This window comes from Drosophila innubila (assembly GCF_004354385.1).
Source record: "Drosophila innubila isolate TH190305 chromosome 3L unlocalized genomic scaffold, UK_Dinn_1.0 0_D_3L, whole genome shotgun sequence".
NCBI lineage: Eukaryota > Metazoa > Arthropoda > Insecta > Diptera > Drosophilidae > Drosophila > Drosophila innubila.
The window spans coordinates 24852465-24870455 of NW_022995376.1; the positions used below are offsets into that span (position 1 = coordinate 24852465).

The 17991-nt window shown below is 40.2% G+C and overlaps 9 protein-coding genes across 9 annotated transcripts; 4 read left to right on the forward strand and 5 right to left on the reverse strand.

The window, feature by feature from the left end:
- The first annotated feature begins 368 nt into the window (after positions 1-368).
- On the forward strand, positions 369-1809 carry LOC117788070. The gene is made up of 2 exons (XM_034626737.1): positions 369-1407; positions 1467-1809. The coding sequence occupies exons 1-2, from the start codon at positions 695-697 to the stop codon at positions 1666-1668; spliced, it is 915 nt and encodes a 304-aa protein (XP_034482628.1). The 5' UTR covers positions 369-694; the 3' UTR covers positions 1669-1809.
- On the reverse strand, positions 1435-2955 carry LOC117788069 (formylglycine-generating enzyme). The gene is made up of 2 exons (XM_034626736.1): positions 2363-2955; positions 1435-2301 (listed from the first exon to the last, which is right to left on the reverse strand). Exons 1-2 carry the CDS (start codon positions 2904-2906, stop codon positions 1820-1822), a joined length of 1026 nt encoding a protein of 341 aa, XP_034482627.1. The 5' UTR covers positions 2907-2955; the 3' UTR covers positions 1435-1819.
- Positions 2956-3280: 325 nt separating this feature from the next.
- On the reverse strand, positions 3281-4093 carry LOC117788724 (dual specificity protein phosphatase 19). The gene has a single exon (XM_034627566.1). It carries the CDS (start codon positions 4059-4061, stop codon positions 3435-3437), a length of 627 nt encoding a protein of 208 aa, XP_034483457.1. The 5' UTR covers positions 4062-4093; the 3' UTR covers positions 3281-3434.
- Positions 4045-5273, reverse strand: LOC117788723 (tRNA pseudouridine synthase-like 1). The gene is made up of 4 exons (XM_034627565.1): positions 5158-5273; positions 4975-5103; positions 4586-4906; positions 4045-4531 (listed from the first exon to the last, which is right to left on the reverse strand). Exons 1-4 carry the CDS (start codon positions 5202-5204, stop codon positions 4075-4077), a joined length of 954 nt encoding a protein of 317 aa, XP_034483456.1. The 5' UTR covers positions 5205-5273; the 3' UTR covers positions 4045-4074.
- A 769-nt stretch (positions 5274-6042) lies between these two features.
- LOC117788106 (mitochondrial carrier homolog 2) lies at positions 6043-7903 on the forward strand. Its single transcript, XM_034626771.1, has 4 exons — positions 6043-6413; positions 6470-6635; positions 6693-7190; positions 7252-7903. Exons 1-4 carry the CDS (start codon positions 6203-6205, stop codon positions 7322-7324), a joined length of 948 nt encoding a protein of 315 aa, XP_034482662.1. The 5' UTR covers positions 6043-6202; the 3' UTR covers positions 7325-7903.
- A 2499-nt stretch (positions 7904-10402) lies between these two features.
- On the reverse strand, positions 10403-12523 carry LOC117788209 (ester hydrolase C11orf54). The gene is made up of 2 exons (XM_034626905.1): positions 12308-12523; positions 10403-11428 (listed from the first exon to the last, which is right to left on the reverse strand). Exons 1-2 carry the CDS (start codon positions 12390-12392, stop codon positions 10545-10547), a joined length of 969 nt encoding a protein of 322 aa, XP_034482796.1. The 5' UTR covers positions 12393-12523; the 3' UTR covers positions 10403-10544.
- Positions 12524-14789: 2266 nt separating this feature from the next.
- LOC117788525 lies at positions 14790-15757 on the forward strand. Its single transcript, XM_034627309.1, is given in 4 exon segments — positions 14790-14942; positions 14980-15068; positions 15070-15429; positions 15493-15757. Coding segments are annotated over 4 exon segments (867 nt in total).
- Positions 15758-16246: 489 nt separating this feature from the next.
- Positions 16247-16772, reverse strand: LOC117787626 (lysozyme A/C-like). The gene has a single exon (XM_034626198.1). It carries the CDS (start codon positions 16758-16760, stop codon positions 16338-16340), a length of 423 nt encoding a protein of 140 aa, XP_034482089.1. The 5' UTR covers positions 16761-16772; the 3' UTR covers positions 16247-16337.
- Positions 16773-17305: 533 nt separating this feature from the next.
- LOC117787622 (lysozyme B) lies at positions 17306-17803 on the forward strand. The gene has a single exon (XM_034626194.1). The coding sequence runs from the start codon at positions 17335-17337 to the stop codon at positions 17755-17757; it is 423 nt and encodes a 140-aa protein (XP_034482085.1). The 5' UTR covers positions 17306-17334; the 3' UTR covers positions 17758-17803.
- Positions 17804-17991: the final 188 nt, after the last annotated feature.

Below are 17991 nucleotides of genomic sequence, written 5' to 3' on the forward strand. Positions count from 1 at the left end.
GATAAGCATGGCTTGCTGGATAACTAGTCAATCGCCCGACCGCCACAATCTGTCAGCCGTTTGGATCCAAAAATAATCATGGCGCGCAATTTAAATAAAAAAGTAATTAATTCAAAAATGTTAATTCGAAATTTTTTGAAATTAAGGTTATAATATTAGTGAATGTTGGGAGCTCATCACTTATCAGGGTTGAAGCTGTATAACTTAATTTTAAATCAAAAATGTGAAATTCGGTCAAATTTTAACAACAATTCTGTAACAAATTTAAAATTCTAACTTCAAAATTGGAGATCTTACCAAAAAACCCTATTTTTCAATTTGATCTAAATATGGAAACGGAGCTTTTTTCGAAAACCATGGCTGCCACCCTTTTTAATTCACTTGATCAGTACGATGTGAAGATTGTGTGTGAAAATTCCAACTGTGAATCACATTAAAAGCATTTATAAATATGTAATCTATAACAAAAAAAATAAAAAACATTAGTGAATTTTATTGTTCTATAGCGCGCGAAAGTTAACAAAAATTGGCGGCAAAGACGGAAAGCTTTATCTACCGCTGCACAAAATCTAGTCGCACTGACTCAGAATTAAGTGATAAGCCGATCGTATTGGTTGAATGTATTTTAGCTCCTGTTCAATTTTGTAAACTCTAATCTGCTCAAGTATATTTGGCTGTGAAATTGATTGTCGACATGGAGTGCGTTTGTTGCCGATGTGGAGCGCTCCAAGCGAGTGCAACAGCCACTTTGTGTCTACAGGTGTCGGGAACTCAACAGAGTTATCACTGTCACTGTTTTTGTTGTGCGCAGCCGCCTCGAATGAAATGTTTCTACTGCAACATGTGGCGGGATCTTGATGTACTGGAGGCACACGCACCTTGTCTCACCGGATCGAAGCATGTATTTGTGTATTCAGAACCATGGCCACCATTTTCCGATCACACGCCGCATAATCCACTAAGGGGAATGGTGATAACAGTCGGCAGATCACAGGAGGCGGAGCAGGTGCAAGAACAAGTTCAAGATCATGACGGCAATGGGGTTGATATCAATCTGGAGCACGAATCTGCTGCCGATCATGTCGATGTGCATGTAGACAGCGAGGAAGTGGAAGATCTACCTGTGGAGCCTGTAGATGTGAAACCAATAATAGCAACCAAATCCAAGTGGGTGTCCATTGGAGACATACGCAATTGGACAAGCTGTATTCGATGTGGCATGGTGAAGATCAAGGGGACGGGTTGGATTCGTCATGCACAGCAGTGTGGTCAGGATCCAAAATATAGAAGCCGTAAATTCTTCATCTTTCTGCATACATTGGGATGGTGTGGTTGCCTAGTGATGGATATTAAGTGGGAAAAGCACTCTGATCCCATCAATGGAACCTGTAAAGTGTGCCGCGAAAGGTAATTATTGATCTGATAATGTCGTTAATTCAAATAACTAACTGCAGCTTATGTTTTAGTCGTGATAACAAAGTGCCTTTGCCATATCAGCCAAAACCGCCAGCTCGCAAGAACGAGGCAAAATTGCAGAGACAACATCAAGCCAGACTCAAGACCAATCGCAAGAAGCGGAGAGAGTCGATGGCTGTGGAGGCACAAATCCGGAACGCGAGCAGCAATAACTTTATGCAAATCATTGGCGCCACTTCCCTTCACCCTTAAAGCAGGGATAACATCATTACATTCTCTCTTTAAGCCTTCAATATTAAAATTAATCTTAAATATTCTATGCACATGAGATAAAAATCACAAAAATGAATATATCTGGAGTTTTTAGACATAATAAAAAGATTCATATGTTTACACATGCACCTCAAGCATCCTTGGCGCATCGAAATCCTAAATTGCCCGCCGAACTGTCTTCGGTGTTTTGGGAACGTGCCGCACAGCGATAGCGATAGCAATATGACTTGTGGCACAGATAGGAGCCGCCCTTCTTGACACGATTTGGTGTTTCGCTGGTGTCATCCGGCTGCCAGAGATCTGAGGTCCATTCCCACACATTGCCCACAATGTTGTACAGATCGTAGTTGTTTTGACGAAACTCGTTGACAGGACACGTATATTTATATCCGTCATCGGCTGTGTTTCCATCGGGAAACTCTCCTTGCCAGATATTCAGCCAGTGCTTGTCCTTGGGCATCAATTTGTTGCCCCAAGGATAGAGCTTACGTTGTTTACCGCCTCGACAGGCCGCTTCCCACTCCGGCTCGCTGGGCAAACGTTTTCCGGCCCATGTGCAATAGGCGACAGCATCGCGCCAGGACACATGCACTACAGGATGCTGCTCCAAACCTAGAAACCGTAAAATGTTAAGTATTTCAAATATTGCTGGATTCCTGACATGCAGACTTACCCTTTAAACCGCTATTAATGCCGTGTGGTTTGCGCCAACTGACTCCGCTGACTTTGTACCACCAGACAGCACTAGCTACCCTGTACTCCTCCAGCTCCGACTGCTGACTTGGCGTCAGCAGCGTTTTGAATAGAAAACTATCCCCGAAGCGTTCCGCTTCCGTCGTGTAGTTTGTTGCCTTGACAAACTTTTCGAAATTTGCATTGGACACTTCGTACTTGTCCATATAGAAATTTTTGAGCTGGACAAGACGCTCTGGAGATTCACGATCCGCCTGGAAATGTGGTTCATCGGTGCCAACATGCAGACTGCCACCTGGTATCAGTGACATATCCTCCTCAATCCCTTGTTCCAAATCCGCGTAGTAATCGCGATAGTGTTTATTTTTATTCCCTGCCTGTTGCTGGCACACCTGTTGATCCGGCAACTGGGACACTGTTTCCGATGTGGAGGCATCTCTGTCCAGCTTATTGCAGCCACAGTCGCCATTTGCACAGCTGCTAAAAGCTGCCAAAATGAAAATTACAGCTTTGAGTTTTTGCATTTATACTTTCGGAACAACAAAGAGGCCAGCTGAGCACCAGGGCTGACATCGCTAACGATACTCCGATAGCAAATTTGTGGCCACATATGGTAATGATCGATAAGTTCATCTTGATTAAGCGATAATGACATTTGTTATTACATTTCAAAAATGAATGAAAGCATGTTTTCGGTTATCATTGTTATCATTCTCATTTTGATCTTTGTTTAACGTCCTAATTTAATTAATTTTGAGAAAATTATGAAGTAATGTAAATGCCGGCTTTTTATTTTTAAAACATTAAACTCATAACTTTCCCAGGCCTTAACTGATTTCGATGAATGATGCCTTTTGATCAATTTTTGGTGTCAATAGGATTAATTTTATTTCTATTTTTAATTGTTGATACTCTAAAGATCTAACAATAAATAAAAAGTATTAAAATCTTAAGATTCAACAATAAATTAAATGAATTTTAAACCTATTGTCCTAGCCTAACACGAAAACAAATTCTTTTTTATTGACGCAAATGTGGCATTTTGTTAAAAGTTATTTGGCTTCTGTATTGTGAAATTTCTTCAACTGCTGCATGAATCCTGCATTTGGCTGTATGCAGGGCCGCCACGATTTAACCAGGTTGTAGGCCTCCTCGAAGCACATGTCACGGCGTTGCATAAGGTAACCAATGACAACTGAGGATGAACGAGAGACTCCCGCATTGCAATGAACCAAGACACATCCCTTGACTGCGTGCACTTCCTCGATGAAGTCTATGGCAACTGGAAGGACGTAGTGCAGCAGATCTGTCTCAGGCAAATCCAGGCATGGTAAATGCTTGCACTTGACAGTTGTCGGTAACTCAACGTTGGGTGTTTCAATACCCACGCTAAGTACGTGCGTCAATTTGTACTTGATGGCATTCTCGGCGGTGACTGCGTCCTGGGATCCCAAGTAAAGGAATTCACTTAGTATGCAAGCGGGCACACTGTCGGGCTTAGTGTCCACAACGAATCCGTATTGTCGTGCCTCCAGTTGTTCAGGGCTCTTAGCAGTTGCATCATCGCTGTCCGAAGATTTGCTACGTTCAACGTAACGAGCACCGGTGGGTGTGGTCACAATCGTGGTGGTGGGCCTTAGATTGGCCAAACGCTTCTGTAGCTCATACAGCAGTATCATGTTATCAACTTGGTTAGTGACTTGTCTCGTCTGGAAGCTCAAAGGCTGTATCCCTATAGTGCACGCGGCACAGGTAGAGACCACACGCAGGTGCAACCAGCACACGATGATCCCAGTTGTGCTTCGAGGGAATCGTTAGCATCTGATAGATGGAGCGCTCGTCGATGCGTCCGTTTGCTACTGCAAGCAGCGTTCCCACTATACGGCGCACCTGTTTGTAGAGAAATGACCTGGCCTTGATCTCTATGTCCCAGTAATCATAGGTTTCAGTTGCCAATGTTGCGTTGGGACCCAGTGCAAGACTTTTTCCCGGGCGTATGTTGATTTCATCAATTTTACGCACTGTAAACATGGGATGGTCGCGACTTTGACTCTTCTGCCGACTTGTGCTCATAAAGGTGCGAAAGTCGTGGACACCGACGAACATGCGAGCAGCATCACTTAATCGTTTGATATCAAAAGTGGCGTTTCTACAAAGATTAAGAGATCACATAGATGCATAAGCTCATTAACTAATTGCTTACTGCAGAAAATAACAACGGTCAATCTCTTCCACGGGTAGAAAGACTTCGTAACCCTTGTTCTTCAGTCCTCTGCCCTCTGCTCCCTCCGTGACATTCCTGGCAACAGCCAAGCGATACAAGTAGGTGCGACCAGTAGCGTGATATCTGCAATGGAAAGTGTCCGCTACTCTCTGTGTGCTCAAGACACGAATGGGTAAACTGTGTTTGTCCAGCGTTCGATTGAGGACACCTGTCAATGTGGTCGTATCATAGGGATTGCCATCGCTGCGCTCCAAGTCCACATGAATGGTGGAGTGCAATGCATGCACTCCCGCATCTGTTCTGAAATAAATTCAATTATTGTGTAACTTGTCCTTGAATTTAATTGAATTCAGAAGGAGAATACTTACCGACTGGAGAGCACCGTTTGAATTTCGTTTGTGGGTCGAAAAACGCGCAATGCCAACTCCAAGCTCCCTTGCACTGTACTTGTGTCCAAACGAGGTAACTCCGACTTGTTTACCGTCTTCTGAATACCACTGCAAGTTTTTATTAATACATTTCCCTTGATTTTTGGCAATTCAGCTGCTTACCGAAAACTCGTGCCAATGTAGGAAATATTCAACAAATACCTATGCATTTTACACCTACAGAAACCCACCCACACGGACTAGCCGATGAATGGCCGCGAACCAAGCCTGCCAAGCCGTTTTATTGCTGCGATATGACTTTTAAAACAAGTTGGCAGCACTAAGTTTGTGCCGACTCGGTTTTGGCCGCCGCTGTTAAAAAAGTTGGCTTAGTTTTTTTGTTTTATCTATTTTTCGGAGGCTTTCTATCCAGAAGCAGCTATATATTCCCCTAAATAGTTGGCAGCACTGGAGGAACTAGAGTTGGAACTCTTAGTTCAATTTGCTGAAAAAGCCTGCTCATTTTTGGGCGCCAGTACCTATAAATTTAAATTTAGGTTTTGCAAATATAGAAATACCAAAACTTTGCGATGAATTAATAATTTTAGGAAAATTAAAATTTCGAAATAACATAAAATAAATGTAAGCAATTTAATGAAGGTTCATTCATCCCAATGGGAGAGAAAGTGCCAAATTATAATTCTGAAAAAAATATTGAAAAATGCACAAAATTTCAACAATAATTTTAAAAATTCTAGCTTTAAAATTAAGAAATTGTCAAAATAAGGTGGAAAATTTGTAAGTTACCAATTTTTTCATTTGACATAAGGTGGTGCACATTGCCAGATCTTTGAAATTATCCGGCTGGCATCCTTTCGGTCGGCTGGCAACATTTGGACCGTTGTGGGTTAAAAAGCGTTTTGCAAAAGAAATATTTTCGCTTTTTGTAACAATAAAAATAACCTATTGAACAATTAAACAACAAAATAAACAAATTGAGCTATATAGTTGATAAATGACAAAACAAGTTCACTCGTTCATTTTAATGAACCGTTCATTTGAGCTTCAGAACGAAACGGCTGTTCCAGCTGTCAAAGTTTTGTAACCTGAATTAAAGCGAAAAAAAGGGCAGACGTGCCGACCGGTTAATTTTTCAGACCCGCACAGCTAAAATTCTCAATTTTCCATCAAGATCAGGTCTACAAAAACAGAAAGAGCAACATAAACAATGGCCGCCCTCGCAGATTATTCAAGAAATGAGGACAACGAGGTTAATGGCTGGATTCGGTTTGGAATGCGTCTCGGAGTTAGCGCTGCACTGCATCCATTCGAGTACTCAAAGACGTTGATACAGATTGGATATGAGCCCATTGGCGCGAGACCAGGCAAATCCATGCTTGGCAGACCTGTTATGCTGTTGCCTAACATATTCCAGTACAGTAAGTACCGGCATTCAAATTGAACTTCGCTCACTGATTATGTTACACTTTCACAGTCGGTCATATCAAAAGAGTTGATGGCTTCTACGGCTGCTATCGTGGCTTGGCCCCCAAATTGGCTGGCTCCGTTCTGAGCATGGTTGTGAGCGAACGCGTGGCCGAGAAGCTTGGACTGGCTTATCAGGAGGACAAGGATGAGTCCGAGCTAAGCGAGGAGGAGAAGTTGGTTTACCACTAGTCATTCATAGTTGTCAATTAATCAATCATATTTCCCGCCAGCTATGTACAATTCAAGTATAACCTGAAACGCGATATTGTACTGACAGTCAGTGGCATTGTTGTCTCCCATCCGTTCCATGTGATTTCGCTACGCATGATGGCACAATTTGTGGGTCGTGAAACGCTTTATAACTCAATTCTGGGCTCGATTGCCGAAATCTGGACGAGTGAAGGCATTTTGGGTTTCTTTGCCGGCCTGATCCCCAAGCTGCTGTGTGATGTGGCCTGCCTTGTGCTGTCCAGCTCCTCCGTTTTCATTGTCAACAAATATTTCATCAAGGACAAGGTTGCCAGGCAATACAATGCGAGCCTTACAGGCTTTGCTTTCTCAAGCCTGCTGTATCCACTTCAGGTGGTTTCCACCTGCTCTTCAATTAGCGGATCTCGCCTGATGGCCGGACAACCACCCATAATGCCCAAGTACTCCAGCTGGGTCGACTGCTGGAATGATTTGCAGTCGCGCAGAGAACTCAAGCGCGGCAGCTCGCTCTTCTGGCGGTAAGCAAGATCATGATATTAAATTTACTTTTGTCTTATAACACCTAATTCCCTAATTTAGTACGCAAGCAGTCTACTCATCAACAGTCCCGACATCCTTTGCACCACTGCCAACGCTGTCCCGCTACCAATAGATGATTTGTTCATGATGACGCGGTACGGCATTGACCACAATATGAATTGCCGGAATTACATCCACCGATAAACGCGTCTGCCTGCATTTCTAGTTAGTTGCTCGAGGAGCGCCATCCTAAGACATACCTGTTTTTAATTTCTGGTCCCGATTGGCATGCGTATATACTATTTATACAATTGTAAATCCTAAAGGTTAAAATGGTCGCTTAATTTATATATTTAACGAGTAACATCAAATTAATTACATCGTTCTGCCTAAGATAATTTCTTCATTTCCTTTCGGCATTTAATGCTTTTCCAAAGAGACAGTCCTACAAAGAGATTTTCAATTTATTTAAATACTCTAATTTTTGTTCTTGTTACTGTTTAAAAAAATTCAATATCAATAAACTATCTGAGCAATCTGTGGAAGTCAGAACCAGAAATTTCAGGATCTTATATTGTTAGATTTTAGCCTAAACGAAAATGTGCTTTTAATTTCAAATGAATAGTTTTGGATAAGAGTTTAATTTGTTAGCTATACAAACTATTGCGAATGCTTTACAAAATTAAACAATATCTACGCCAATTCTAAAAAACATTGTTTTAAATGATTTTAAAAATTACAAAATAATGGGGACAGCAACATATACATTCTTCATTAATTTTCTAGACTGTTTTGATAATTTTATAAGGTGTATAACAATGTTATCTCTCTTGGTGCAAATGAAGCATGTAAACCCGTTTTGCCATTTTTGTTGTCTATTTTAATTAAACAAGCATCTTGTACGCCAATACATACCTTCCCGGTACATGAACGATTTAGTTGAGGTTCATTATGCAACTTCAATTAAGGTGCCGGCGGAGTACCAAGTTTTGCGGTTCAATGCCCGGCATTTGGGGGAGTCTGTTCGGAGGTGTGGTGTTGCCTTTGGGCAGTGACCAAACGAGAGCAAACGAATATTGATGGTATCACAATTGGCAATGGCATTGGCAGTGGGAACTGGTTGGGAATTGGAAACTTGCAGTTGGCCTGCATTGTTTAATGCACTTGACGCTGTTTAGTCATGGTACATTTCATCTAGTAGCTCTCATCAAATGTGTCCAAATTGAGATTAAACGACAATTTCAATCAAAAACTAGCCAGCCATAAATATAGCAACAACAATCAAGTAAGCAGTAGAGTCGCCGACTATAAGATACCCGGTACTGAAGTTCAATATGATTGAATTGTTTCCTTAACTTTTGAAATGTGAGCGATCTAGCTCTTATAATCTCTAAAACTAAAGTCCAAACGGAAATGCCAGAATGAAGAAAAATAGTATAAATAACAAAATTTCTTTCAAAATAAGCGCTTAAATTCAGCCCATACCAAAAAATATATTTGCAGAATTACGTTATTCTTACCTTTACATTTCATTTGAGTGTTGTGGATCAATAATAAATATATTTGATAAGATCCAACTACTGATCTACACTCTTTTATTTTCCGAATACCGGGAATAACCAGACGCAGACCAACAATAACAACAACAACATGTTGCTATCAAGTTAAAGTGGCAAGCGGCATCAACAAGCAGTCAACAAAAGCGGCATGAAACTTAATTCAGTCTGCAACGCGAGCTTCAGCCGAACAGACGTCAGACGTGAACGCGACTCGAGCATCAACTTCGGTTACAGCTCCAATTCCGACTTCGACGGCAACACGAGTCTCAACGATCGACTCGTCACGAGAGGCAGCTAATAAAAAGTGCTAATAGTGAGTTTAAAATGTGAATAAATGTGTAAGCGACTAGAAAAACAGCAAAACACACACAACAACAACGACAAAAAAAATAAGAAATAATAAAAAATATTTTCTTTTTCTGTCTTCGTGAAATCGCATTTGCATTTCTCTACCATATGCACAGACAATACAATACCTTCCTCATTTTTGTCCCTCGCTTTGTGCCAATGGAAGATTAAAGTGGTTCAATCGATGGTCGATATATGAAAAGTATGTTTTTAAGCGAACGGGAGAAGCTTGCCCGAAATTTGAAATTTGAATAATAAATAGTTAAATGCAAATATTAGAAATCTGTCCGTTAAAAACGTTAGACGAAGTCGCGACCTCAAACCAGAAATACGATATAATTCTCAATGAATGAAAATTTTTAAAACTGGGTAAGTTGTTATAAGTGTGGATATCATTATGGACGTGCTTGTGAGTGCATCTGCAACTTATATCTGTCATTAAAGCCAATTGTTATTGACCATAATGCAATCTATATTGAACATCCAGTTTCGATAGACGAGAAATTTACAAAAACAACATCTTAATAGCTTTTGGTCGGCACGATCCTCATACACACTCAAAACTTGAATCAAAGCTATTAAATAATTAACGATCAGCGATGCAAAAAAAAAAAAAAAAAATAGAAGAAAAACTGAAACATTGTACATAGATTACTGCATGCTTGTTGCATTATTTACGGCCTGCTTAGCTAGTCGCCGTATCTGAATCTCTCATTAGAGCGTCCAGCAGAGTTATAAAACCAGAACTTCGACTAAGAAATGGGAACTGCGATCTGATCTTATTCGATCGATTTTTGAACCGTAGAAAGTTAAGACGTCAATTTGTCTGTCACATTTCTGGCAATTACGTCAAGTTAAAAATATCTTCGGGCTAAGTGGATTAATTTTGTCCAGCTTTTAATGGTTCGCTAAATTCTATAAATAAAAGAAGTAGAAAGACTACAGTCGAAAGAATCCGACTGCGATAGACCCTGTTCTTACTATGAAAATACAAACACACAATGCAACATCTAGCAAGCTTTGTATGTTTCGTCAGTTTTCTTTTAATTGTTCTGTGAATAACCTTTGAGTTTAAATCGTGAACATGATAAAATTTTATGGGCACAAGTGTACTGTGATTTTTATCATGTGTGCCAAATCTCCAGACTGTAACTTTAAAAATAATCTATTTATTTGTTTTTTATTCAATTCTGATCTGCTTAGAGCCCACATACTTAGTTAGGTGTCTCTGGTTCTTATAGTCTCTGAGATCTAGGTGCTCATATCGACTAGGTTGTTGATGCTGATCAAAAATTAAATATATATATTGCTTATTAAGCCCAAATCGCCTCTGACAAACTTTATAGGACCTATGTTTATATTAAATACAGGGTCTAAAATTTAACTGAAATTTTCACGAGTCTATTTTTAGTTTTTATATATAGTTAGGGCTTATCAAAACGTACATTAGTCTCTGCCCACCTTGTGGGTGTCAAGTGGTTTATCCACACGGACCACACGCTCCGCCACATTCAGATAGGCCTCGTACTCGACAATATCGGGCGTGGTGTCATAGTGATAGTGACCTCCCCAGTTGCTGAATGAGAAGGAGTGAAAGTGCTGGAGTCGCAAATCGAGGTCGTGCTCTTTGGTCACCAAGGTGCCAAGGGCATTCAGTTGTGCGGGCATCTCGTAGAATTTGAGCCACTCATTGACCTCATCATCGGTATTAATGGGTGTCTTGCTGAAATCTCGCATCACGTGCTGATGGGCGGCACCCTTTTTGATCACAAAAATGCCACCCAAGCCGACCACCTGGTCACCATAGTGCTCCTCCAGTCCCTTGCGTATGCACTCAATAAAGTTAAGTTCACCTTTGCGCTGCTTGGCGCAGATCTTTAACACGGGTCCGGCCTCTCCCCGGCTCAGGTAGAGATTCAGGAGGAGAGCACAGCGCGGTTCCGTACTCGGTATGCGCTCTAGCACGCATTCCTCGTGCTCCCCTCGCACCGTGGCCGTGTAACTGCCATTGGTCAACTCATCCTTTGCACTGACCGACAAGTTATAGATGCCTTCACAGTTGGAGCTGCGAATGGGATAGGGTCCAGCTCCGGCACCTACAGCAAATATCTTACCAGGACCCTGTATCTTGCGTGTAATCTCCGTAATGTTGTACAACTTGTTGCGCTGCACAAGCGGCAATAAATACGGCGGACCACCGACTTCCAGTAAAGTTGGTTTCCCTCCCAATCCCGATTCCACAAGTCCGTATTGAGGTGCCTTCAAATCGGGACAGTCGCCCACACTTACACATGCCGTTGCAAAGTTCTTTTTCAGTACACCCTGTATAACTGCAAACAGAGAGCGAGAGAGAGAAAGAGAGAGAGAGAGATGCTATTAAAAGCTTTATCTCGCCCTCAATCAAGACAACGAACAAACGAGCAAACAGTCAAAAGCTGAGCAGAATTTGAGCAAAAGCTTCACATATGTTTTTTTACCCTTTAGAATAGCATTATAAATTTGTTATGACATTTGTTATGGTGGAATTGTAGCTACTTTATCATATAGCACATATAGGGACAAACGAATTAAAAAAGAATTTTTATAAGAGAAATTTTTGCGTTTGTAAAGATATTCTAATTATCTTAAATCAAATTTAAATTGTTGGATTAAAATTATTTCGTTTTTGCAAGATACGTATGGAATGTATTTTGACTAAATTAAATGCAATTTTTCTAGATGAAATTCTTTTTGATTTTCTAGGTATTTTTACTAAGTTGAATAAAACTAATTACTTTGTATACATTTTTTTCTTTGATTCGTTTTTCAATACATTTTGACCAAATAAAATTAAGAAATTTTTAATATTTTTTATACAAATTTTTCGGTTTTGTCTACGAATTTTAATTAAATTAAACAATAACTTTTTTTGAAAGAATTTTCTTTTTGTAACTTTTATATGAAAACTGTTTTATATACCTAAAAAAAACAGCAAGGGTATCAAATCTTTCACGTGCCGAAGTTGACTTTTTTTGGTTTGTTTTGGTGCTCATATTGAAAAACGCAGTGCGAGAGTGGATGGGAGAGAAAATGAGAGAGAGAGAGAGAGAGAGAGAACGCAATTGCCTCCAAAAAAACCGGCTATGGAAAGTTCGACACAATTGTTGAAGGTCATTTGTTCGTGTCGTGTTCATATCTCTTTGTGAGAATCTCTGCTAGAATCTGCTTACCACTCTGCAGTTCCTCCAGACTCGGCACATGCAGTGGCTTCTCCTCAAAGATTAGTTGAGATGTGTTGAGTTGACTTTGGCTCATGATATTACACTTTTTATTGGTAGCAGCTCCTATTACATGTGGTGTTGTTGTTGTTTTTGTTGTTGTTGTTTTAAAGCTCCGACTGCAACTGTTAGTTGTTTTCACACGATCGTTGTAAACACGACTGTGAAACAACCCCAACGAACACCTCATTTTAACTTGTGGCTTGGTTTTTGGCTTGTCCTATAGTTAACATTGCCTCTCATACAGGGTGACCAATATGTGCGATAAGATAAACCATATACGAAGCAGCATATTTAATTACTGTCTTAATTTTAAAACTAATTGCACGCATATAGTACATGTCTTGGCTCCAATTTATGACGTTGCTCTAGTACAGTAGTAACTCGATTTGTGACCACAAAACAAAACAAGCTTTATGTAGATTTCTCAACCTACCCTACGAAATTTTCCAAGCGCACTGCTAACTTTCCCCTTCAGCATTTTTGTCACCTTAACGAACCGGTTGCTCTTTATGTTTACAACTTGAATCTATGGCCTAAACCTGTTAACTTCTTACATGAAATGCTTCTACATTCTATTTAACATAAATTTGAAAGGCTGTGGCATTAAGTACTATTAAAATACCATCTAAAAATTGGTTGAAATTCATTGAATTCGCGCTCTAATGTAGTTTCGCCATTAATAAACGTTTCCCATACAAGCTGATCCATTTTAGAATGGAATACTGTTAGAATTGAATGCTTCGCAATCTCTTTCATTCATAGAGCTGCCTTATTAATGCAACATTCACTGTATTATTAAACTAAACCGACCAGTCAGGGGTCTACTTCATATATTGTGACTGATAAGCTTCGCCCTGTTTATACACTTAAGCAACACTTTGAATTTACCTCTCAGATAGTATAACCAAAGATAATGAACAAGCACAGACATGCGCAGTCGTTTAGCGGTCACTTTTGGCACCACAACGAACATGGGTCAGTGATAAGACATTCTGAAAAGTTCGCGCTTAAGACAAATTTACACGAAGTGTTAATTTGATTAATTATTGTTTTAATCTTGTGTTTTTCCGTATATTCCATATATTTTCATATGTTGCCCGTACAATTCGTGTTAAATGAAAATTTTTTGATAATATAAAACTGAGCGAAAGTTTATACAAATGTATATTTTATTCCAAGGTTTTTTTTTTGACTATTATTCCATTACTTAGAAATTTATATTTGTTGCCATTACAAGTTCCATCAAAATTTATATTTTTAATAATTTAGGTAATTTAAATTTAATATTATTTAATAATGGAAAAAAAAGTGGGCGGTTACAGTCCAGCCCGCTTGACAGTAGGATACCCTGTGCCCAGGTACTCTGTATTGAAAGTTGATTTTCGACTGATTGTGTCTATGGCAGCTAATTTGGCCAGGATAAATAACACTAGCTTAAATGCATATTCTATGAGTTTGGTTAAGATATCTCAAAAAACTTTTTCATACTAAGATTTGATTTTCGACTGAGCGTCTAGCAGCTATACGAAATGTTTGTCCGATTTGAACCAAATTTGGGCAGGATGTATAATACCAGCCCAGATATACACATTGGTCGAGGTATCTCAGAAGACCAAGAAGTTTTTCATACTAAAACTTCATTTTCGATCTATCGTTCCTATGGCAGCTATATGATATAGCGGTCCGTTCCAAAAAAAAATACATACTTGATCTGCGTACGGTATCTAGGAACTTACTTAATAAGTTTGAAGTCTCTAGCTCTCATAGTCTCTGATATCGATGCGTTTGAACAGACGGACAGACAGACGGACATGACTCAATCAACTCGGCTGTTGATCCTAATCAAGAATATATATACTTTGGGGGGTCTGCCACGCCCCCTTCTGCCTGTTACATACATTCTGCCAAATACATTATACCCTTTTTTGCCTATTTTCAATGGGCTTAGGGTATAAAAAAGTGTTACATTTTAAATGCTTCTTTCTAAATACTTATCCAAAAATTTAAATTTGCCGATAACGACAAAAAATGCAATCTATTATTTGTTTTGGGGAAATATACAAATGTACATTTCTAACGAAAGAATAGAATGTTAAAAACGCTAAATACAAAAGTACATATGTATACTTTATAGTAAAATTGCGTCTTGACCTTATTCTTTATGTCATCTATCTATGAGTATTATTCCTGTGACCCCATTAGCTGGGCTGTCGTTCCATGTTTTCTGTGACAGTGATGTGAATTGATGTGCGTATGTATTCATGTTGTCTATGTCCATTTTTATGTCCAAACTGGTTCAAGTGGTCCACGCAATTCATCAACTATCACACAGAGCCAGAAGATTGTTTATAGTAATTACCCAGTAGAATCTTTTGAGTAGCCTCCTCGCTAAGGAACAGCGGCAGCCTATAAATTCTATAAATTGTGTTCCATGGTCAGTCCATTGTTGACCTCAATAAACGTCCCCAAACAAGAACTCGAGAACGAGAACTCGTTGCTGACCCAATTCCACCGCCCATTCGCAGATCTTGGTCGTTCACTTCACTTTTGCGTTCTGCTGGGAAACTGGTTAGGAGCTCTGCATGTACGTTGTACACACACACACTCACACACATCTCTAGTTAATCTCGTCATGCATCTTGCTGGCTATTAACGTGATCCCATGTTCCTGTCAAATTAGGCAATGTTTGACAGTCGCCAATTGAAGACATCGTAATGGGCAACCGCATCACACAAAGAGTCACAACTGGAGTGGAAGGTGGAGTTGAAGGGGATTCCCAGTTTAATACGCGTCGGCGTTATCAGCAACATAAGCGGGAATATTGCTTGCAGAACGAGTACCGTTCTAAGACACTTCCAGCTCGCTATCCTCAAAACGAGACGGATAACAAGCAAAGTAAGACGCATCTTGGATCCAGTAGCTGTCTGGGATCTGGATCTGGACCTGGACCTGGTAATGCGGCTAATGCAACAACAAACAACGGCGAGACGTCGCGAATCTTATTTCTGCTCTACTTAATACACCGCACCTGGAACGTCGTCATGGATACGATGGACTCACGCAATAAGAGGTAATTAAATCATTAAATATTAACGCATCTCTTCTGGTTGTACATTTCGTTCTATATTTCAAGACGGGAAGAGTCGCCACAGCCACAGAAAGTCTCACCGGCTGAAACGCATCAGGGACGGCGTGCCCATCCAACTCCAGACGAAGAATGCTCCATTGGCATTACGGATATAGATGCTTCCTCCTACTGCTCCCAGTATTCCTGCTGCAGTTGTAGTTACTGCTATGAGGAGGCGGTGGAAAATCGCTCCAATGTCTATAGCTCTGTTGCAGATGAATATTCATTGGACTCCATTTACGAACAAGGCAAATCAATTTGCGCCAGGTAAGCATAATCTCACTCTGTGCTATTTGAAATGTAACAGTCGTTCAGTCGTTTAGAGCATAGCAGAAAGCTGTTGTCAGCAACAAGAAATAAATTCTTGCAATAAGCGTTGCATACTTTCGGGCTGCTGATTTAATTATTTTAGAGCAACAATCTAAATCAAGCTGCTGTCTTATTTCTTTCATTGCAGCAAGTTAATTTGATTAAATTTAAAACAAAACTACAACGGGTACAAATGTTAAATAGTTTTCTCCTACAAACAGGCAAATTATACACAATTTGAAATGTAACAGTCGCTCAGTCGTTTATAGCAAACCACTTGTATAGCTATCAGCTGTTATCAGCTACGGCATGAATAGTTGCAAACGTGAGAAAGTGTTGCATACTTTCGGGCTTCTGTTTAATCAATTTTATAGCAACAAGTCAATTTAATTAAATTTGAATTTAAACTGCAACGGACCCACTTGTTAAATACTTAGGCGAGCTACCATGCTTTCTTTAAAATAATTTATTCGACGCATATATTAAATAATCGTGCGATTGAGTATGCTTTTATAAATTAATTAATACGAGTTCGAAAACGCTTAGAAGCATGAGTCGATGGAGGGCACATCTCCCTTGCAGAACTTCCAGGTTGACCAAGAGTTCCAGCCCTGCTTGGTGCCCTGAATCTTCCGGGCGCAACGGACGGAGTTGGTGATGTCATCGGTCAACAGATCATTGCAGCTAATTTTACACATGTTGTGGGAGCGAACGCCGTCAGATTCGCACCAGAATTTGTTATTAATCTGGAAGATACCGTAGTCATTCGTGCCGTTCTTGTTCTTTTTGCCCGTAATGCCGGTACGGTAAGAGCTCTCGTGCTCGGCAATGCAGGTCCACTTGCTGAGCTGGTCACGGGGAACACCCAACTTGGCCATCTCACGGGCCAGGGAACAGCGATCCATGGTGCGACCGAAAGCGGGAGCGGCAAAAGCCAAAGCAACCAAAACGATGAAAGCCTTCATGATTAAACTGATGATGAGAACTGATATCGAATATCTCAAACGTCTTCGCTTTTATAGGGTGAAATTATTATGGTGGTCCAGTCGGGTTATCACATGTTTAAATACTCTATATGCTAAGAAGTTAAGTCAGCGTCATTTGTATAATATTTTAACTTAATGACATGAACTTTTTTAATGTCTGCTCGAACAGGTTTAGATAAATCCCCTAAACGAAACAATTAGCATTGCCAAAATTCGCGGAATACAACAATAAAGCAACGATCGATAATTCACTGCATACTTTCGAGTGCTCATAGATCATCCCAGGAAATGCCAATATTGGAAACACAATTCATTTCCTAAAAGAAAACTTTGCTCTTATTAATTCTTTTATAATCATTATATTCATGTGACGTATACGCACTGTTTTAATTTCGAGTAGGTTGCAAACTGATTAATTGAGATTAAAAGCTAAAGTGTTTTGCATTGTGATAGGAAAAGTACTCAAGATAGCTGCTGCATAGAAAGATAATTTCACCCTATAAAAGCGCCGAATATTCAGTCATTCAATATCAGTTTTCTGCAAATTGTAAACATGAAGTTCTTCGTTGTTCTCTTGGCTCTGGCTTTCGCCGCTCCCGCTCTGGGTCGCACCATGAACCGTTGCTCCCTGGCCCGCGAGATGGCCAACTTGGGCGTTCCTCGTGACCAGCTGGCTCGCTGGACTTGCATTGCCGAGCACGAGAGCTCCTACCGCACCGGCGTTGTCGGACCTGAGAACTACAACGGCTCCAACGACTACGGTATCTTCCAGATCAACAACTACTACTGGTGCCAGCCTGCCAACGGTCGCTTCTCCTACAACGAGTGCAAACTGAGCTGCAATGCTCTCTTGACCGATGACATCACCAACTCCGTCCGTTGCGCCCAGAAGGTCCTCAGCCAGCAGGGATGGGCTGCCTGGTCCACCTGGAAGTTCTGCAATGGTGCTCTCCCCTCCATCAACGACTGCTTCTAAAGAGATTTCTTATAATTCCTATTAAATATATACAATTGAAAAAAGCAAAGATTCGTGTGTTCTTATTCAGGCCAAAACCCGAAAAATATTTGTCTAATAGAAAGAATATTTTTAATAGGTATTCAATAAGAAATGCAAGTCTTCGACTCATGTGAGCTAGTGATGTAAATTTGGGTCGAAACTTCGATGTCGATGTTCATCGATGTTTACAACATGATAATTCGATGGTGTATT